The 21,257-nt window shown below is 51.3% G+C and overlaps 9 protein-coding genes across 9 annotated transcripts; 4 read left to right on the top strand and 5 right to left on the bottom strand.

Annotated features, from left to right (window-relative positions):
- Window positions 1-825: 825 nt before the first annotated feature.
- Window positions 826-1,344, bottom strand: PFICI_09078 (uncharacterized protein; the record flags this gene model as incomplete). The annotated part of the gene is made up of 1 exon (XM_007837659.1): window positions 826-1,344. One exon carries the CDS (start codon window positions 1,342-1,344, stop codon window positions 826-828), a length of 519 nt encoding a protein of 172 aa, XP_007835850.1.
- An 806-nt stretch (window positions 1,345-2,150) lies between these two features.
- PFICI_09077 (uncharacterized protein) lies at window positions 2,151-4,194 on the bottom strand (the record flags this gene model as incomplete). Its single annotated transcript, XM_007837658.1, has 3 exons — window positions 2,151-3,527; window positions 3,760-4,039; window positions 4,178-4,194. 3 exons carry the CDS (start codon window positions 4,192-4,194, stop codon window positions 2,151-2,153), a joined length of 1,674 nt encoding a protein of 557 aa, XP_007835849.1.
- A 681-nt stretch (window positions 4,195-4,875) lies between these two features.
- PFICI_09076 (uncharacterized protein) lies at window positions 4,876-6,177 on the bottom strand (the record flags this gene model as incomplete). Its single annotated transcript, XM_007837657.1, has 1 exon — window positions 4,876-6,177. One exon carries the CDS (start codon window positions 6,175-6,177, stop codon window positions 4,876-4,878), a length of 1,302 nt encoding a protein of 433 aa, XP_007835848.1.
- Window positions 6,178-7,058: 881 nt separating this feature from the next.
- On the top strand, window positions 7,059-8,114 carry PFICI_09075 (uncharacterized protein; the record flags this gene model as incomplete). The annotated part of the gene is made up of 3 exons (XM_007837656.1): window positions 7,059-7,166; window positions 7,275-7,446; window positions 7,594-8,114. The coding sequence occupies 3 exons, from the start codon at window positions 7,059-7,061 to the stop codon at window positions 8,112-8,114; spliced, it is 801 nt and encodes a 266-aa protein (XP_007835847.1).
- A 903-nt stretch (window positions 8,115-9,017) lies between these two features.
- PFICI_09074 (uncharacterized protein) lies at window positions 9,018-10,047 on the top strand (the record flags this gene model as incomplete). Its single annotated transcript, XM_007837655.1, has 3 exons — window positions 9,018-9,157; window positions 9,226-9,634; window positions 9,697-10,047. The coding sequence occupies 3 exons, from the start codon at window positions 9,018-9,020 to the stop codon at window positions 10,045-10,047; spliced, it is 900 nt and encodes a 299-aa protein (XP_007835846.1).
- A 593-nt stretch (window positions 10,048-10,640) lies between these two features.
- Window positions 10,641-12,347, bottom strand: PFICI_09073 (uncharacterized protein; the record flags this gene model as incomplete). The annotated part of the gene is made up of 1 exon (XM_007837654.1): window positions 10,641-12,347. The coding sequence occupies one exon, from the start codon at window positions 12,345-12,347 to the stop codon at window positions 10,641-10,643; it is 1,707 nt and encodes a 568-aa protein (XP_007835845.1).
- A 2,531-nt stretch (window positions 12,348-14,878) lies between these two features.
- On the bottom strand, window positions 14,879-16,678 carry PFICI_09072 (uncharacterized protein; the record flags this gene model as incomplete). The annotated part of the gene is made up of 1 exon (XM_007837653.1): window positions 14,879-16,678. The coding sequence occupies one exon, from the start codon at window positions 16,676-16,678 to the stop codon at window positions 14,879-14,881; it is 1,800 nt and encodes a 599-aa protein (XP_007835844.1).
- Window positions 16,679-17,678: 1,000 nt separating this feature from the next.
- Window positions 17,679-19,001, top strand: PFICI_09071 (uncharacterized protein; the record flags this gene model as incomplete). Its single annotated transcript, XM_007837652.1, has 1 exon — window positions 17,679-19,001. The coding sequence occupies one exon, from the start codon at window positions 17,679-17,681 to the stop codon at window positions 18,999-19,001; it is 1,323 nt and encodes a 440-aa protein (XP_007835843.1).
- A 1,507-nt stretch (window positions 19,002-20,508) lies between these two features.
- On the top strand, window positions 20,509-20,949 carry PFICI_09070 (uncharacterized protein; the record flags this gene model as incomplete). Its single annotated transcript, XM_007837651.1, has 1 exon — window positions 20,509-20,949. The coding sequence occupies one exon, from the start codon at window positions 20,509-20,511 to the stop codon at window positions 20,947-20,949; it is 441 nt and encodes a 146-aa protein (XP_007835842.1).
- Window positions 20,950-21,257: the final 308 nt, after the last annotated feature.

The following is a 21,257-nucleotide window of genomic DNA, read 5'->3' as shown; positions in this document are numbered from 1 at the left end:
TCGATACCAAATACCGCGGCCGCCAGCACAGACACACCAATAGCAACAGCAGACTGGAATGTCTCACTACTCGCTACTAGAGAAATTTGCAGCAGATCGGAGCAATAATTACGAGGAGCAGGCTCAAAACCAGGACTTGAACGAGAAATCCCAAACGCCGGAAAACAAATCACACGAAGTAGATTTGAAGAGCCGCTACAGAACCACTCATTTCTACTGATTTTCAATATTTTGTGCCAGGAGTTTAGTTTCATGGCAGGAGTGAGCCAAGGGATCGGTGGCTTTTCCAGTGCTTTATAGACTGGCTGAATCAGACCTGAACTGGAGATTACCACAGCAGTATTTGACTTACATATAGAGTAGTTGGATCATGACCACGGCATCATGCGATACTCTTTCTCGGCTCCTGGCAAGATATCAAAAGTCAGTATGTTACGGTTGAATAATGATTGCATCACTAGCCAGTCTAAAGCCTTCCGATCTAATCTGGTAAGAAACAAGAGCATCGAGCAACGAGTATTGGCCTACAGGGTTGTGCAATTCAAGGAGTGGCCATACTACAATGACAAAAGACAGAATGTACAGTTACTACAAATATACAAATCACAGGTGCATCAGGCCTTTTTGCTAAGATGGCTCGGAAGGCCCAAACTCGAAATTTCCCATGTAATGATCTTTGTTATGACACGGTTACCGACTGAGTACCAGCCATATGCATGCTAAACTTGATTCTAAATGCAGACCTCCTCCACCATCCTTTTCAACGCAAATCATGATAATCTGAAGCCATATGACTCAAACGTCCCGGTCCCATACCGTGGTAATTTACCAAGGCCAAGCTGGCCATTGGACAACAGGAGCCTGGTACCAAGGCCAACCGGGAGCAAGGCGGACGACATGATGACCACCTGAATTGCTGCTGCGCTGCTCCGAGGACAGCATGGCCTCGAGGGCCTGGAGCTGCTTCTGGCACATGGCCAGGTGGCTCTTGATGACCATCATCTGCTCGGTCGTCTCGGCGAGGCGATCATAGAGATCGAGGGCCATGAGCTCCTGGGTATCGGCCCATCCGGGACCGTCGTCGCTGTTGGAAAGCGATGAAGAGCATACGGCAGGGTGAGGATCGACGCCCCAGGAAGCCAAGTTGGGCGGAGTGGTTCGGGGTGACGTGACCGGAGACTCTGGCTGCGGTGCGCGGGAGCGAGGCCAGAAGTCGTTGGGGACTTCATCTTCACTAGACGAGTGATTCCCACGAGCAGTGCCGATCTCGTGGTCATCGACGCTCTCAACGGTGGTTGGCTTTGGCTCGTGCTTGAGCTCGCCGTTGTTGCTGGTATCAGACATTGTGAGTATTTTCGTTTTTGTGTAGTTGGTACGAGATGGGTGATGTTTTGTGGCCGAGTATTCGCTTGATAGATCTTGCTCTGTACTGCTGTGTTCTGTTGTTCGTGTGTTCTGGTGTAATTAGAAAAGAAAGACTGTTGAACTGGAGGGATTGCTCCAATTTATAGAAAATTTGGCATCTTTATTTGCTATATGCTGTGACTCAGATCTGCTTGAGTAGTAGTTGCATCACGCATGATCAAGTGATTCCCTTGGGCGAGCAACATGCTGTGAAAAAGACGCTTATTCCCTGGGTAAATAGAAATGTCGTGAGCCGCCGGACCGAGTGATTCATATACAAACCGTAGAGAGTGCTGCTCGTCCCTTACAGTATCTTGTCGTCTATAACCTGAACATAATACTGAGGTAGAGACACAAACCAAAATCATTCACCAAAATCATTCACTTGATTATCATCTGGCTACGCAAACAATAATTGCCAGGCGTTCATGTGATGTATTGTTTCCGCAATCTCTCAAGATGGCCTGCGACGCTATGCACCCAAATCATATTGACATAACCACCAAGACCATGACCACCAAACCACGAATGCTTTGAGTCCAATGCTCAGTCCGCTTTTGCATCATAAGCATTTTATTTGTGACCAAAAGCCACCCAACGCCGGTTCTTTTGTGACCCTCGAAAGATACCTCATATGATGTCGTAATGCTACAAGCTGTACAATGATGCCCGATCATCATTCCGCCCTAATGCCATTGTGGCAGTCGTTGTCCCGTGCCGTAAATGTCGCGGATGTTGTCTCCATACTATTGAGGAACAGCCGAACTCTCGCCACGAGGTCTGAAACCACCTCTTCCACCCCGACCACGGCCTCGTCCGCGGCCTCTGCCTCGGTAGCCGCCTCGGTAGCCACCGTCAACGCTTCCTTGACCAAAGGTCTCCATGTTCTTGCGCTGTTCCTCGCCGCGCCATTCACGACCACCAGGCTTGGGGCCGCTGCTCTCGGCACGATCCTTGGCTTCGCTTGAGATGTTGTCAAAGAAAGATCTTGTCTTATTGTAAGCAGGAGGCTGTGTTCCATCGGCAGGGGACTCGTCAATCTCGGGTGCAGGACCGCTGGGTGCCTCATTCATGGGAGAACCACCGGCGACGGCCTCCTTGACAAGATCATGCTTGTTGAATTTGGCATTAGATGCCTCGAAATTGAAGTCGTCGACGGGAACCTCAATCTTGGCAGTACCGCCTTGTCGGTTACCGCGTCCACGGCCACGGTTAGGCCCGCCTCTGGTTGCGTTGACTCTCATCTCATTGACCTTGCTGGTCAAATTGTCCATGACATTTCCACCGTTTGCCGACGGACCGGCCGAAGCTGCGTTAGTAGCGTCGAGCTTGGCCATGGCCACTGCAACGGCTGCCTTGGCCTGCTGTGTCGCATCTCTAATGGAAGCGGCAGTGGCTGAGCCACTGGCGGATTCTGCAGGCTTGACTGCAGCAGCAACTGCTGCTGCTTGAGGTACGCCCTGAGCTCCCGACGAAGCACCTCTTTGAAGAATTGCACTAGGGTAGGGAACGGCTGGCTGGACACGGTTATTCTTGGGGCCAGTAGGCACATTGTTTCTGGGTTGCTGGGGAGCCTTGGCGGGTCCAGCAGAAGCCAGGGACTCGGCAGTAGCCTTCACCTCAGCTGCGGAGGGCTTCGAATCGACCGGCGGTGTCGGGGCAGGCGCATTTGCAGACGGTTTCGGGGGCTGGCCAATTGATTTGGGCTCGGCAGATGGCGCATTGGTAGGAGTAGCACCAGTTCGTGGCTTATCCGAACCAGGAGCAGCTCCAGGGCCAATGGGGCTGGGCTTCTCTTGCTGAGGAGTGCCTCCCACATTCATTCCAGGAGCACCCGGGTGTCCATGGGGACCTGCCCCTGGGTATGCGTATGGGTTGAAAGGACCGGGAGGTCCAGGAGGAAATCCTTGACCGGGAGGAAACCAGCCAGGAGGCGGGTAGGGCATACCGCCAAATCGAGGATCCGGACCAGGACCGCCACGGCCGCCCCATGGTCCACCAGATCCACCGGGCCCCGGGGGGTAGAAGGGAGGTTGCTGTTGGAATGGTGACTGGTTGAAACCACCGGGTTGGTTCTGCGGGCCAGGTGCAGCACCCGGAGGGCCGACGGGACGAGCTCGAGCCTGGTCGCAAGCAGTTCAGGTCAGCTTTGTACGAATTGAGTACCCATAAATGCGGCGGTTGTATGCTTGAATCAGAAGGAAGGCAACGGAAGATATCAACACGGGGTTTGTTTGCGCAATTCTGTAAAGAAAATTTTACATCCGAAATGTTTCGTCATGTCAAGCACAGGAAGGTGCGAGGTCGCAGCAGACCAAGCGACTGAGGGGCTTTGGATTGGGGAGAGTGACTTACGCCCACAATGGCGGGATCATCAGGGACGGCAGGAGGCTTGTTCTCCTTGGCCGGCGCGGCCTCTTCGATGCGCAAATCCTTTACATCACTGCCTCGAAAGACAATGTATTCGTAAACTTGATCGGATGGGAGGATCTCTTGCTCGGGGTCGCCTCCTCTGCGGCCCTCGGTACCAAAGGATCTGACATTCTCGAGCGATACGGTGGACTCCTCCGAGTTGATTTCGTGAAGGACGCCAGAGTAGCGGATGTCACTCTTTGAGATGAGCGATATCCGTGACCTAGCGAGATTCGAGGATCAGCCATTGAACCGCGAATGAAGTGAATTGAATATTCCTGGCGGACAGTTTGTGGGGACGAGCTGTAGCTTTGAAGCTAGGCAAGCTGTGGCACAGGAGGAGGGAGGGAGATCGTCATACCCAAGGAATTCAGACATGTCGGGCAGCGTAGCACGGCTTATGCGATGCGCGCGTACGGATTGAGGAAGAAGGAACTAGAAATGGTCAAGGCGAGTGGTTTGTCGTGGGTTGGAAAACGAGCTGATGGGTATAGATGATGTGGGAATGGATGCGAAATTCACACAGCTGGGGATGCACGAGTAAGTCGAACACGGGATGGGGGTGGAGCCTTGTAACTTAGAGGGAGGCTGAAAGCAACTGAGCACTGTCTGTCAAAAATCGAATGGCACAGGAAAGAGCGGGGACAGCTGGTGGGGCGCGAACCAGCCTTATTGCACCACCTGGCAGCAGCAGACGAAGCAGGAGTCAGTCAACCTTCTAAATGGGCAATTGCAACTTTTGTAATTGTTTTCATAGTGTATTAATGATATCCTTTATCGAACTGGGCGTGCAGACAATGGTCGCAGAAAATGCAGGGGATAAGCACTGTATGTCTCAACCTCAGACCATGCGCTTGTGGCAAACACAAGATTACATGAATAAGCAAACTAAAAGGCGGCATGTTGCCAAATCGCTGATTCATGTATGCAACTACTTTGGCGTGACTTGTCTCTGGTACAATCAAGGTATCGCAAGGCCATACAGTATATTTGCAACACAACTGGGTAAATGGGTATCTCAATGCTAATAGTACATACTTGGCAAGTCCTGGTTCAAACCTATTCCATGTCTTCGTCTGATGAACCCGACCCTGAACTGCTCGTGGTGTCATCAGCCGCATTCGCATGGTAAGCTTCCAGAAACTGTTGTCGCTGCTCTTCGTTTTCAAAATCGAATTCGGCACCGTTATCGTCGTCTTCTCGAACCTCGCCTTCTTCCTTAGAGCCTGGCTCAAGTTCTTGGTCAGAGTCAGAGCCAGACTCAGAGTCGGATCCATATGCCACCAATGCACCGTTTTTGCGCTTCTTATTGTTCGGCTTTGGCTCATCCTTTTTCGGTGTCTTTAGAATGAATCCATCGTGCAAACTCGAGGTCGCCAAAAGGACATATAGTTGTGGGAATTCCACTACTGTTTGCCCTCTCAAAACAACCTCAAGGGTGTCGGTAGCAGCCAAAGGGACGAGTGATTTTGCTTCTCTTGCCGGATCCCTGGGGTTGCCCAGGAAAAACTTGTACTTTTCTTTTTCATGTTTGATTCCCTCCTCTTTTGTACGGGTGTTTACGGGATGGGGTGCCGTGTTCCACTGCCCAGTCGCAGTGTTCTGTCCCAGATTCGTTGCTTCCGACCATGTCCCAAGTTCGAGATTTTGTAGGTGCTGGACGAGTGCTTGCTGCTTATCTCCTTGTTGATCGCGCAACCTGGCTTTTTGCTCCCTCTTCTCAGAGTCTTTCTCTTCCCTACTGAGCAGATGCCATTGGCATTCTCCAAAGGCTGCAAATAGAGGGGTCGTCTCCGGAGTTTTGCTGAGGTATCTTGTAACGCCGTGCTCGGGGTCGAGGAGTAGCCATTCTACTTGCCAATTAATGACGCGGAGCTTTTGGTTGTAGGATGTCTTGTTTTCTCGTTGCCGGCTCATTCCGTATGGCATTTGTTCGACATTGATCGAGAGTTTCTTGAGTCTGCTGATGGACGCTCTCGCCCACGGTCGCAACCCTTCGCCCAAAGTCGTCCGCCCTCTGCTCTGGCCCTTGTGCACCCGCGCTCGCTTGTTGGGACGGGAATCTTGGGTCTTTTGGGGTAGGATGCCTCGCTCTTCGGTAAAAATCTTTTCAACCTGCTCTACCTTGCGTTCGAGCTTATGTAAATAATTGTAATCGTGATCGATACCACGGTCGGTCCTCAATTGGGAGGCAGGTACGAATACCGTCGGGTCTCGCTCGCCGCTACAAGAAGACCAGTTTTTGTGCTTCTTGACGCAGGCGAGGGAGCATGTCTTGGCTTGGCATCTTGGACACTTGTATTTTGGCTCTCGCATGTGGCAGATGCCACAGAGAGAGGTCAAGAGAGGATCGCTCGACATGGTTGTGATCCGAGGTTTGCGACGAGTGATTGACTAGACCGACGTAGAGTTCAAGTTTTAATTGTGCCTCGTAGTGGATATTTGGTGTAAGTATATACTGGAAGGCTAAGCCGACGATTTTCAAAAAGCCATCAAGAAGAGATCCTCAAAGAAACAATTAGGTAGCGGAGATGGTCTCGTTTGTGAAATTGAGTGAGACTGGAGAATGTTGATCGCATCCATAAACCTTCGAAATGCGCCCGTCAGTCAACTTTTTGGGACGGGATTCGGACACAGATCTTATCTCTAGCCCCACTACCAAGCATTAGCGTCGGGACTTGCCGAGCTTTGGGCGGGCGGAAACAATTTAGCTACGTATTTCAATGACGAACACCTAACAGCTATACGAGGCTTTATGAAGATGAATGCATTTTGTAAATATCATGTTTTGATGCTCAAGACTGAGATAATCTCGGGATACTCTCTCATGGTCTAGATAGGTTCAGGTTGTGTTGTATATTGAAATCTATTAGACGCTGAGTAACAAGCCCTATTCGAGATGGGGAAGAAGTACGTTCGTCCTTGAAATTTCATTTACTATGGAGTAGGGTATTGTCCCGACTTCTTGATTCAAAAGACCAATGATGAGCTTTTCAAAATACAATGGATTAATCTGCAAAGAAACCACAAGAACGGGGGATCCCCATGTTGGCGGTTCACAGTGCCGATACCGTGGGCTAGAGACACAAACTATGCGGGGCTGGGGAAGTTTATGATGCAAATGGGGCCAGTCAACACTGTGAGCAGGCACATACGATTGACGATCCACCCTCGACCAGCTCGACTCTCCCTCCAAAAAATCAACACTGTGCAAACTAAAGACTACTGCAAATGGCCTCAAGATGAGTGAAGAAGTGGAAATGAAAGTCGACCCTTCCAGAGCTGCCGCTCTGATCTCCCAACTGGGGAGCGTCAGTGAGCGCATTGCCGCCGTTGCCAAGGGCAGAAAGGTAAAGTTGCCATTCACCATAAGACGACCACTCGACCATCACGAACTCACACATTGAGCAATGGCTACCGTTTACCACAGATCATGTAGACTAATTGAATGAAACTAGGTCCGCCTCGTCGCCGTCTCAAAGCTCAAGCCGGCAAATGACATTCTGGCATTGACGCAACCACCAACAGCACACTTACACTTTGGAGAGAATTATGCTCAAGAGCTGACCCAGAAGGCGGAGCTCTTGCCCAAGAGCATTGAATGGCACTTTATCGGCGGCTTGCAATCTGGTGAGTGACCTCGTACATAACTTGGACATATTCGTATCATTATCAGAAAGGACCGTCATATTATTTCAAGATGAGATCGCACTCCAGAAATGCCTGTCTATAAAATTTGCATGTTGTAAAAGACACTAAGCTAATTCTACTGGTTAGGCCACTGCAAGAGCTTGGCCAAGATACCCAACCTCTTCTGCGTCTCCAGCGTGGATACCGCCAAAAAGGCGCAACTCCTGGATGAGCACCGCGGCAAGCTGATCTCGTCGGCCTACCCGGCGTCGCCCGTGCCCAAGCTCAACATTCACATCCAGGTCAACACGTCTGGCGAGGAGTCCAAGTCGGGATGCGCACCCGGTGCCGACACGGTGGCTCTTTGCAAGCTCGTTATTGAAGAGTGCCCAAACCTCAACCTCCTTGGCCTCATGACCATTGGCGCCATTGCCCGCAGCAAGGAGACCACGCCCGAGAACGAGAATGAGGACTTTGTCTGTCTCAGGGAGCAGAGGGACTTGGTTGTCAAGGAGCTCGGTCTGGAGGGTAAGAAGGAGCTGGAGCTGAGCATGGGTATGAGTGAGGACTATGAGGGCGCCATTGCCATGGGATCCAGTGAAGTGCGTGTAGGTAGCACAATCTTTGGAGTCAGAGGTCCAAAGAGCGAGGCAAAGATTACCGTGTAGAGATGCCAAAACCAAAATTCAAGCTATCATAAATCTTTGGCAAATGACCGGTCTGTCCACTAAATCCAGAACTCGTATGTCTCTTAAGAGAGGCAGCTTCCTGGCTCAGCAAGCTGTCTCGGCGTTGCCGTTTGAGACTTTGGAAAATCGAATGCCATGGGGGCACAAGACGAATTATTTTCAAGACAAGCTGCTGATCGACGATTCATCGGCTCAAGTTGCAGATCCGGAAAGAAGAGCCCAAGAAGAGTGATCGCAAGGTTGTGTACAGCAGGTTTAATCTTCCGGCAAGTTCTTAGATAATCAGCTCTATTCTGTTTTCCTCGGATAGCAGTGCCTCGTATCTCCAAAGTAACCATGGAAATTTGCCTATCAATTATTCATCCTTGGCGGATTTTTGAGTGATGTTTTTACCTGACATGCCGGTTAGGACAGCCGTTGATGCCATTTTTCTACCATTCATCTTTTGGGATCTTTCTGAATCATTGCCAGCCTTCAGAGCATGGTTTCATACGACTTCCTCACGTGTGACTTGATAGTCAGTCACCAAAGTTCTCTGATAGGTATTGTACATGAACAGGCACTCCTAGACTCTAGATATGGAAATACGTGATACGATCAAGTCAAGATACTTGCACCACACGTCACCATCTTCTGTTTCTAAGACCTACAGCTGACAGTTGGTCCTCCCTGGGCTGCATGGTATAAGAATCACATACCGTCATTCGATTACCACAGGTCGCACAATGTAATACATTACTCTGGAATCTGGTTCTTGCACGACACAGAGAAACTATAGATAAAAAGGAAGGGATGGAAAACTCGGAATAGACATGTTTCTGGAAATGGATCACCACGATTCTCAAAGAAAAATAAGGATTTGAACTCATGTCCAATATCAAGATGCGAATGCAATTTGTCTTTACAGCATTTGCCTCGTTCACAATAAGAACGCGGGCACTAGGCGTTCCAGCCAACGTCAAGACATTTTACAACAATGCCAAAGCCCAAGGACAGTGTCAGAAGCCTATCAAGTCTGGATTGTATAGCTATAATGGAGGACCACCAGGCAAGTCGTTCCAAACATCACAGATTCGCCGCAATTCCCAAGTCATGACTATAATCATCTTACACCCAAGAGCACATACACAGATTGGTCTTACTGCGGAGACCACAAGGACGACTGGGGCATCGTCTACATCCAGGGCAAGAATGGTCAATTCGCCAACATGGACATTGACTGCGACGGTGTCTCGCGGGAGCCCAACAGCGGGCGCTGCGGGCACAACCCGACGGACCAGAGCGTGACGGCCATGCGCGACACCCTGCGCGGCTACGCCATCACCGGCCTCACTGACCTCGACACCTACGTCCACCCGTACGTCGTGTTTGGCAACTCGGGCACCAATCCGCACAATGTGCCCTTTGATCCGCGCGACGTTGGCGTCCTGCCCTTGAGCATCATGCTCATTGTGACGCCGACAGTCATGGCAAGTTTAATTTCCCTTTACATGAAAAACGTATATACTTGAATACATTTGAAAGCTTGGCTAACACATAGGGCTTGTACTCAACGACACAGACCTGCGGCATCTGGGGCGACACCAACGGCGGCGAGCGCGACGCCTCGTACGTGGGCGAAGCCTCGCTGGCGACGGGCGAGCTCACCTTTGGCGCCGGCGTCGTCAACGGCACCGTCAGCCACGAGCCCAACGACGTGCTGTACATAGCCTTTACGGGGCCGACGGCCGTGCCCGGCCGGGGCGGTGCCGCCTGGGCCGCCAACACCAAGGACAGGTTTGCGGCTTCCATCTATCAGCAGTGCATGGCCATGGCGGCGCGCATCCAGCCCGCCGCTGCCAGTGGTGGTGGTGGTGGTGGTGATACCGGGGACGGGTCGTGCTCTTGGGCGGGTCATTGTGTTGGTGAGTAGTCCGTTGAACATGTCGTAAATGGGCAAAGTGGAACAAGACTTGTTGATACCATACCCAGGAGCACCCTGTACGTCGGCCAATGATTGTTCAGACAACCTTACTTGTCAGTCTGGCAAGTGTGCTTTGCCCCAGGACTGCAGTTGGGCGGGGCATTGTACTGGTAAGTAATACTGGCATGGCCTCTTTAAACACAATGCTAATACTGTCCTAGGAGCAACTTGCAGCTCCAATTCCGATTGTGGTGACTCACTGGTGTGTATAGGGGGTAAATGCGGGAGGTCCAGACACGGTTCGTAACGGCATAGTGTTGTGGTGGTGCACTTTGGATGCAGGGAACATGATGATATATCTGGCGAAAATTAGTAGCGATTGTGTATTAGCTCTTGGCACGATTTGCACAGAGGAAATCTCGGGGAATGGCATGGAATGTGACGAATGTTCATCATAAATTCATATCTCATATTGGAGTGTGTTCCTAGCGTTTCTTCATGGTTCATCTCAACAAGCCTTGACTAACTTCTTGGCATGGCCTCCTTCGCTTTTGGGGATACCTGAAAAACAAAAAGAGCGCTCGCTATCACAATATCTGCTCTCAAATATGCAGCACACCAATGTTTTCACCGATCCACTCGTAGCTCTCGGTTCTAAAGTCGTCGTTTGTGACCCAACTGGCAATGTTGGAAAACTGCATCAGTTGCTGACTCTCGCTCCACTGGGGCCAGTCCGGCAGGATCCCACTGCCGTTGTTGGGGTCCAGGTTGTAGACGAAGGAGAGGTAGTAGCTGGCAAAGGAGGCGCTCGCATAGTTGGGCAGGATGCCATAAAAGACCTGCAGAATGTCGGAGCCGTGAAAGGTGCCCAGGATGGGTGTGCCGTAGTCGTAACTCGAGAGGTAGGACCACGACGGCACGTCGGGGTTGACCTTGCTGGTTCCAGACAGGAATAGGCGACGGCTCAGAGTAAAGACAAGGTCGCCGAGAATTGCGGCAAGACGCTTGAATTCGGGATATGGGTTGTTCAAGATGCCAGTGTTGAAGGGTGACCCTGCCGTGATATCATCCGGGTACGTCGCCACCAGCGCTTCGATATCCGCTCTAGTGGCATCATTGAAGAAGATATTCAAGAGATAATCAACCAGGAGATCTGTGTTTGTGATGTTGGGCTGGAACAGAGCGAAAAGAGTGCCTTCATCTTCTTGATCTCCGATAATCATGGGGACGGCCGCGTATTTGCCACTCGTGACCAATTCATCGGGGCTAGCCGTCAAGGCAGTGCCGTCGGGTCTGGGAACGTATGACAAGGCGACAGACGTGTAGCTGAGAATACCGGGGACACTGTTGGCGGCGTTGAGGAAGGTATCATAGTCAACCCCACGCAGACACTCGAGCGTGTCGTCGGCCCCAGCACATCCAGCACTCTCAACCACTGTGTCGTAGACGCCTTGGCACTTGTCACAGTCTACAGAATCAGCAGGGACCACGCTACCGCTGTTCATGATGCCACCTCTGAACAGGGGCTTTCCGTTGTATGTGTTGTCACCGTCATAGAGAGCCATCTGGTCAAAGACGCTGATGGCACCGGCGCTCTCGCCCCAGATGGTGACCTTGTCCGGGTCACCACCAAAGGCGGCAATATTATCGGCCACCCATTGCAAGCCCATTCTCTGATCAAGCAGTCCCAGGTTGGCAGCTCCATCAGCAAGGATCTCCTTTCCAGGCAAGAATCCAAAGCCACCAACGCGGTAGTTGACAGTCACGTAGACAAATGGCTTTCCCATGATGACGCCGTTCAGCAAAAGACCCGTTCCGTCGTACATCTGGGGGCTTCCCAATTCGAAACCTCCTCCAAAGATGTACAACAGGACCGGAAGCTTGGCATTGGCTTTGGTGCCGATGGGCCGCTGGACATTGATGGTCAAGCAGTCTTCAGTCTGGCCAGTAACGGTCTGGAAAAGAGGCGTGTTCAACAGATCGCCCAGGACGGACGTCAACAAATCGTTATCGTCGGTCGAGAAGAACATCTGAGGACATGAAGGTCCGGTTCCCGTCGCGTCGATCGTTCCGAATGATTCGGTCAGCCTGACAGGTGGCTTGAGCCTGTTTGTGCCGACTGGTGGTTCAGCAAAGGGAATGCCACCAAAGGACTCGACAACGCCGACTGATCCCACCACGGTACCAGCGGGGATAGCCACGGTTGTCTTGATCAAGGCATCACGTTCAGTCTTGTCGGGGGCAGGGAGACCAAGAGCCAGCCCGGAGAGCACAATGGCTGACAGGAACTGAGTAAAGACGGACTTCATCTTGTCGGCAGTGGGACAAGAAGCTTGACAGAGATGCTTGTTGCGGGGGGAAATATTGTATAACAAGCTCTATACAAGGAGGGAAAAGAAGCTTCCTTGGCGACTTGTCTCGAGATGGGTGTATCTGCGCACCTACTCTCCAAGACTAATTGCCATGTGAGGACGGGAATACTGGCCAGCCTTTATATCCATGGCTCAAGGCTGTGGTTTCCAGGCACGGCGGACTTTTTTGATTCCACACCACCAAGCGCATGTCAGGAATGGAGACACCGCAACATCGTGATAAGCGCCTCGGCTGATTTCTGGGCATGGTACATTGTTCAGCTGATCGTCAAAGATCGGAGTGGACGGGGTACATGGCACAAAATGCGACCATGGGAGAGAAGGCTTTCATTTCCCTGGTTCGCACGCATTGTCCTTTTTTTTTTTTTTTTTTCGTGCTACCTAATTATTATCAGCAGTATTATTACTATTTTTTTTTCTCCCTTGGACCCATTCCAGAAAGCCCGCAAGCGAACCACAATGGGCAAGGATATGTTCAAGCCGTGTGGTGTGGTGTGGTGCGCCTCCGCCCATCCCGCAGAATAGTCTTGGTATAGCGCCGGGCATAAGCAGGTACGCATAGCCTCAACTCTCTCGTCCGTAGAGAGTAGGGGCAGGCTGTTCAGGCACATGTGAAATTTTGTGGTTTTGATCTACATCCTTCGGAGTCGAGGCCGAGGCAGATGGATCGTGGTGTGGCAGCCATTTCAGCCCTCAGCCAACAAATACAACCCACCGGAGGCCCGAATGTACGAATGCCTCAGTAAATGAGTGAGTGAACTGTGAGCGGGATGGAGGGAGGGGAGGGGAGGGGAGGCAGGGGGGTTGGGGGTTGAGTGATTATCTTTGCAGGTGGTGTGGGCAGAATTTGGCTGAGTTGTCGTGTTGGCATTCATTTTCTTGGGGAAAAGATGGGGAAAAGATGGTGTGAAGCACAACGCGGCAGGACTAAAAGCTGCTGCTTCCTGAGGTTGGACTGGGGGATGGGATCGAAAGGATCTTAGACACTGGGCGGGCGCCAAGGCAAGCCAAAAGGAGCCATAGAGGTGCAAAAATAAGAACAAACCCATGCTGAGCTACTATAGTTCTGCTATGGTATATTAGGAATAGGACCAATTAAGAGCTCGGCATATGCCCCAACACCCCCCACAATCCCCAGATTCGACAGGGATGCCGCTGGATTGGGTATATAATTCCGTCATCTTGCAGTCACCGCTTTGGGCTTGGCCCAACTGACAAGTTACAAACCCCCCAATGAACCCCAATGTCCGCGCGGGGAAACCTTGGAAAATGCTACTGTAGAATGCGGCAGCTCTATAGGGGTTTGCTGCCATCGTGACCACGAGGTGTCCAAGGTTGCTTACACTAACTCTTATTATCCCATCGGTGAGCTGCCTGCTTTTGGATTTGGTCGGCATTCATGTCTTTTGGGCTCTTTCTCGTCTTCGTTTCTCGTCTTCGTTTTCGGACTCTGGCGTGATTTTATTTCCCGAGTGCATCCAAATTTCAATTCCAATGTACCTGTCTATCCATCTCTTCGCTCATGCAGGTGCGGATTCGAGGCGCTCTTCTTGCTTCCCACCACGGAGAATTCTGTCTTTGTTCCTCACTCTCTTTTTTTTTCATGCCAGGGACTTGGGACGAGGTATAACAAAATTTTAATGCCAGTGCTAGTAGTTCTTATTGGAACTTTTTATATACTTGCCTATTACTCAGCGGGCAACCCAGACGCCACGAGCCAACGGGTTTCTCCATTCTGCTGCAAGGGCTCGAGTACTTTCTGCCTGATCTTCCATTGACTTTGATGCTAACTCGTGCGCTATCGTCGCTTGCGCCCTAGCCAGAGAGATGCCACTCACCAATCTTGCATGTACCCCAGAGTACAATGCACTGGGATCGAGCAATTAAGGTTCCACGAGTTCTGATTATCAAAGAATCACAACGGAGCTTGTGGCTTGTTCCGTCATGGGAAGCGGTCTTGTACAACCTGGGATGGAAGCTGCATCCTACGCGAACGGCTTCTTCCGGAAGCATCACATGTTAGAAACGGACCCGCATGGACTCTCGGCAGGCAGTTGGTGGTTGTATGACTTTGCTTATTCGTATTTTGCTTCTTGTGTCTCGAAGTAGATGGAGTCTGACAGGCCTAGTACTGCGATCGCCAGCTAATTATCCTTTGGAGCAAGTCGAATTCCAGTCGCCGAGGTGCAGAATACGCTCAGGTCGAACTATCGGGATCCGAGCACTCAGCCGCGAAGTCAATCACGGGCGGGCTCAACGAAATGGGGAGGCCACGAGTCTGCCCACGACAGAATGATCACCCTACATTTCCAGCTTGTACAATGGGCAAACACACTCGCGGGCGACAAAGACCAATTTGCCTCTCTATCTCCAAGCTTCATGTTGTCGCAAAATTGTTGAAATGGTATACACTGTCTAGAGATTGACTTATACAATCCTCATCTGGCTCTAGATTTAGCTTGTTGCCCTTAGATGACAATACCCCGTCTCGACCACCCGTTCTTGCCTTTCCATGCCAGTATAAACAAAGCGCATCCTATCCAAATGCTGATTGTCATCGCCCAAAATGTTGCCGTATAACAATGCCTGCCATGACAGAAAACGTCTTCCGTGCCGTCTGCCAGTAGAGGCGAGTTCTTTGCACCATGCTGATACTCGGAAGCATAGATCAATCCCCACATGGTAGCTCCAACTGCCGGAGACACGGCGATGATTCCAAAGTTCGTACCAAAGTTCTCGACGCCCCATATGATAGTAACAATGATCGGCGTCAGGCTGAAAAGAGCACCATATCCAAACCCGACGAGACCAGATACAATCCAGAACCTTTCACCGTGGCCCTGGACATACCCAGAGGCGAGTACAAGAGTTCCTAGTGACATGAGAAAACCCGAGGCACTGAGTAGAACAATGCGCGAGATTAAAAACCGGCGCTGCGGCAACGTGCCCGAGGACTCCAAGCCAGTCTGGGGATGTTGTGTATGTGGACTCGGGGAGATTAGATCGCTGAGTGATCCTGTAAGCAATCGTGCAGCAGTACTCGTTGCCGCAAGGATCGAGACGTGTGTTGCCGCCGAAGTCTCAGTACCAGGCAGTCCCGGCGAGTACAACGTGCCAATAACGGTCCCGAGATTGTTCAGGAATGATTCCCCAGGGCCAATGATTAACCAGAAACCAACCGCAAGCAACCACATTGTTGGATCCGTGAGGAATTTTCGAGTTTCAGCATTGAGTAGCCACTGCTTCTTGAGGAGTGGATCCTCTTCATCCTCGTCCTGCACATAGGGATCAAGAATGCCTGCATTCTCCATATCCTCAACCGAGCCACCAACAGTGCCATAACCTCTGCCAGATCGTCGGAAAACGTCGCTTCCAGTTCGGCTTGGTCGCCGGAAGACCTCACTTCCCGCTCGGCTTGGTCGTCGGTAGATGTCTGTATCGTCGAGAAATCCACTTCTTTCAAGTTCATCCACGGCATCATCGATGAGCTCGTCCTCGTCAATGACGCGGAGGAAGAACCCGCCAAAGACGCCGGCAACAGAGAGAAGTACAGCCAAGAAAATGAAGAAGTGGAAGACGTTGACCTCGCCCCTGGACCCATCGGGGTTTCTCTCGCACAAGAAATGGCTGCCGAATTGGCTCACAAGGATTCCACCGAGACCAATCGATGTCAAGGGCGCCGCAAGCATCAAACCACGATACTTGCCCTTGCCAAAGTTTTTGGCGCAAGTTGAGACAGCGCTCAGGTAGAGGAACGACGTGCCGGCGCCGATGAAGACAAAGGCCAGAACCATGTAAGGTACGAGGGTGTGGCTATCATATGCTTCGATGGTCCGCAGTGAAGTTTCTCCCTTGTGATACAATGACGCAGCTAAACCATAACCGCCTGCAAGCAATGCGGCTGCAACGAGTGACAGCGGGCCAGGCCCCACGCGGTCGCAAAGGTAACCGACCAGCGGCACGAGGATATACAGCGAGATACTCATTGCGCTCGCTATACCGTTGATCTCAAATTGCGTAAAGCGTAGTGCCTGCTGGAATCTGGGCGCGTACAGGGAGAAGACGCTGATGGTGCCGACGCAAAAGGCCGAAAAGACAGCGGATGCAAACGACAAGACTCGCAACACGCGAGCGTTGCGCCGGCGCTTTCGGTCGGATGAGGCATCTCGAATAGAACTCGTGTCGCTGAGAGGGCCCAGAGTCGATGTCGAGGGCGATCGCAACAACGGCGCCGTCGCTGGTTGGTCCGGTTCGGATTGCGAAGCCATCATGTCCCGAGCTGGACGGCGAGCTGATAAGGGTGCTGCTTGCTGCCAGCAGGGCCGAGGTACCTAGAAGGTTAGGTAGGTTTTGTGTCGTCAGAGGCACAGCTTGTCCTACCACATTTGATGCAAAGGAATGAGGACGAAAGAACAACAGATGAAATGAGAGTAGAAAGACTGATTATGATGGTTTACTAGTAATGTAATTAGCGATGATTAGAAAGCCATATTTGCAGATGACGGGGATCACGGAGGGCTGAGCGCTCAGATGACCCGGTGACGTGCTGACCCGTCACTGGTCTATGGGCGCATTTAATTTTGGGCCTGGTGATGTCGCTTCACCTTACGAAACCGCAAGATGGATAGGTACACTCAGTCTGAGTCGTCCAGTTCAAGGATTTCTAGCAGAGGCTTAGAGTCCCCTAAAGGGCCCTCGGGAATTTGCTCCAACGCACCAGAAACACTCGCTAGACCCCAAATCGCCATCCGCTAAAGGACCCTTTAGGTCCGCTAATGAGTCGAGTCGGCGCCACCTGTGCAAATTCAGTGCAGAGTACATGCAGGCGCCAGTTGTGCCCTGAGTGCTTCGTACCCCACGGAGTACCTGCCAGGCCAGTGCTTATTTGGCTTCGATAGCACCCGCACGCCGCCTAAAGTTCCAACCGATCGATTTGTGGGGAAGAAGCCGCAAGCGCAGCTGGTGGCCTCCAGTCTCGGAGACGTTGGACGTGTCTGGACCACAACAACCTAGCAGTCAATAGCACCAAACTTGAGAGATCATCCGTGTTCCGCTTTGGTGGTTGACTTCCTACGACTAAGAAGGAAACTCGGTATAGAGGCAATCAGCTTACATCGATGCCCAGGCCGAGGAGGAAGCAGCGGTGAGATGCACCCTGAAAGATATCTACCGAACACTGCGGCCTCCGTCTAAACCCATCTCGTACGATATCCAGATTTGTTGGCGGTTGGTGCGCCATAACAAGAATCAACGCTATTCTTCGTCGCCATGGGAGATGACATCGTCGGTCAGTCCAGGTCCATCGCTAGCCTCTGGTCACCAGATGGAGACGCAGATGCAGATCCTCAAGCTCGAAAGCAGAGCTTGGTCCGCCTCGTACGAGGTAACTATCTCAATGTGAATGAGTTTCGGCTGCTCAAGGAACTCTTGTCCACAGTTACCCTCCAAAGAGATATCATCACGAACCTCCCAATCGAACTCGTCATATTGGTCATCGATAAGCTCAATGCTCAAGACATCATGGCTTGTTTGATGGTTTCCCATGCATGGAATGCAACTCTCATGAGTGACAAGGTAGTTTTCAGCATGGCTGACCGGCTATTCCCACCGCTGACTTGGGAATCTCTTCATCACAGCTCTTCGAGCCGGGATTCTCAGAAGGCCTTGCGGCTCCAATTCGTAAATCACCTGCAGAAAAGGCTATTGCTACATGATCGTGTAGCCAGGTGGGACACCTATCGCGGATATGAGAGGACCTATCTCTGGGACACTGAGACCGAGTTCAAGCTAGCTGGACAGGATTACACCCGATTTCCACCTCCCAACCTCCCTTCCAATGAGAGGGCGGTATATGCCAATGGCCATATCGCATGGCAGCAGGAAACTCATACCCTTGTGCTTGACAATCTGCAGGACAAGTCAAGGAAAATACTTGCATTTCCTGGCGCCAGACTCTTGGGCCCAGAGTTGAAGCTTGCAGCTCTCGGGAATCAACTTGTCGTTGCGACCATGGATCGACATGTCTTTGCTTGGAACATTCATACAAACGTCTGTGAACGGAAGACATTACCAAGCCTACCAGCGCAGTGTACCACATGCAGAACTCAGGTTGTCATCGTCACCGAAAAGGGCTTGTATGTGTGGACTATAGGCGGCTCCTTGATCGAAGTTGATCTGCCGGTGTATGAGATTGAATTCTTGGCCGTCAAACAGTTTTGCAAGGCATTTGTACATCCGCGGCTTGATAATGTCGTCTACGTGCGCCGGGTGTATAGGCATACATCGAGCACTCTACGTTTCGTGATAGACAAGTTTGTCCAACGCCAACACGTCAAAACCCTCAATTATGACGTGGATATAGGCTGGTTGACTAATGAGCGGATAGCCAGCTCCTATGAGGGAGTGATACCACTTTCTGAGCAGAACCATTACCACGAAGGTCGGTATCTACACGAATTCGACATGTTTCATGAATCTTTCCTGGTTCGGGAGATTCCGCACAACGGACGCCGCCACAACGAAACATTCATGTTCAATTTCGACGACAACTTTGCCGTTGAGCTGAGCGAAAAGAAGTATTGGGTATGGTGAGCCCACGGGCTTCTCTATCGGTCGTTCAGCGCAGCCATGCCTCACTCTAGATTCAGCCTGCGAATGAACATCTGGAGAACCCATTACCTTGTCAGGTTGCTACAGGGCTGTCAAATTTTGGTACCTTATGGGTCTTAGTTACCTCAGACACGGACGTCATATATGCCATTGAGCCTTGTAAGCCTTCATTCCTCCAAGGCGCACAACTCATCAGATTCCAATAAGCTTCGACTAGAAAGACATGAAGATCCCGAAACAACCGTTGGCGAACCTCGTATCATGACTGAGAGACAAGCCCCAGGGGGAAAAAACTTCTTTGTCGATGAAGAACACCTCCAAGGGGCGACATGGCCAAATCTGCACCGATGTCTTACTTTCGATGATACAAGCTTGCTTCATCTGAATGGACAACCAAGATTCCTTTCGTCTCAGTACAGATGCACGTTATAATTGCACATAAACAGTGGTGAGACCAGCCGCCCTGTCCAAGGTGTCTTTGTGCCGTGTAAGCGTCTTCACCGCTCACCACAACGTGGTTGACAATATTCCCGCGCTCTTTAGGCCGCGCGCGCGTTGGTGAAACTTGAACATTTCCAAAATCGTACCTGTCATTCAAAGCCACTATGCAGCCAACCGTTCCATTACCGAATCCTACCGGTCGTTTTCAATCTAGACAAGATGCGCTATACAACTTAAAAAAAAAATCCCGACCATTGCCAGAACCTCGAGTGTTTGTGATTCCCAGTGAGCTACTAATGCACAACTGCCACGGGAGGTGGGGGATGGGAAGCTGCAGGTGCATATGTGAATACGAAGCTTGGCAAATTGTCGATCTGTGTTGACTAGCCGAGCCTATAGTTGAGCGAGCCAAAGTCATATGGACACGCTTGCCTCCAAAACCCCAATTCGAGAGGGAAAAGCCCAACAACCACAAACCGCGGGCAGCTTTGTCCGCTGTGATGATACCCTGGATATATTCGGCCGGCATTCGTCTAGGAAGGTATCGACATCATGACCAGTAGCGCAGGCGCGCCGAAAAGGGTCTCGGGAGCACGCAGCGTTGCAATGACCAGTATCAATACGAGGGAGGTATGGGGGGTAAAGGAATTCTTTTGGCAGGGAAGCTCGCAGAGATCGCTTAAGGTTCGAATCATTTGGATCGATTTGGTCGATTTTTGCATCGCTCCTTGTTTGCTTTTCGGAACTTTTGCTTGTCGCAGTGTTGCAGTGCTGGTTTCTTGCAGAGACCAGATCGACAAAGAAAGGGATATTGGAGGTTCCTTTCTATATAAACGACATGAAGATCCGCGTTCAAAATGGAGTGAAGGGAGACGGAGTATCTCAAGAGACCATCAGACAGCAACCACTCTTTCTATAAAAGATCCCAATCAAGTCGTCCTCTCTTCCTCAGACAGGAATACTACACCACTATACACACATACACAGTACATTCGCTACTGACATTTATGCAATCTTGCCCACTTTGAAAATAAATCACTCCGCAACCATGCAATTCAAAGTCGCCGCACTCTTCACCGCCCTCTCCGCCTCGACGGCCCTGGCCGCGCCCGTCTCGGTCGCCGCCGCCGAGGAATGGACGCTCCAGGGCGTGACGCGAACCTGCGACGCCGCCGACACGACGTGCGCGTGGTCCTTTAGCATCTCGACGGGCGCGGCCAACACCACGGCGGTGCCGTGCCCGTACGTGGTCAACGCGACGGCCTCGGCGCCCGCCTCGCAGGCCAACGGCGGCCCCACGGCCTGTGGCGCCTTCACCGTGCTCAGCGGCTGGAGCGGCCAGTTTGGCGAGGGCGAGGGCTTCACCACGCTGAGCATTGTGGATTATCCCAATAAGCTCATTGCCTATCCGGCCTACAAGGACACGGAACTCGCCGACGGCGCGACTGTTTCCCCGGATAGAAGCTACCCGGTTCAGAGCCTACCTTGAGGAGGAGGAGGAGGAGGAGGAGGAGAGGGATGAGTAGGTGTAGAGATGGTCGTTTTGATTGAGGCAAACCCCCTGATAATGAGATGAGATCATGTTGAGGCGGGATTATTGGGTCATGGCATGAGGGTTCCAGGCAAAAAGTAACCAGTCTATCTGTTAATTTTTGCATTTGGAAAAGGAAAAAAGAAAAAAGAGACAATGAAAGTCAAAAGCGACGTTGGGAAGGAGTCAAGCTTGTCAGCTTCGTAAATAGTAATGCAATCATGATTTACTCGCTTCTAAAACTCCGAGATCATTAACTTTGTATG

This window comes from Pestalotiopsis fici (genome assembly GCF_000516985.1).
Source record: "Pestalotiopsis fici W106-1 unplaced genomic scaffold PFICI_Scf_6, whole genome shotgun sequence".
NCBI lineage: Eukaryota > Fungi > Ascomycota > Sordariomycetes > Amphisphaeriales > Sporocadaceae > Pestalotiopsis > Pestalotiopsis fici.
The sequence above is the reverse complement of the archived record's forward strand: the minus strand, read 5'-3'. Positions and strand labels throughout refer to the sequence as shown.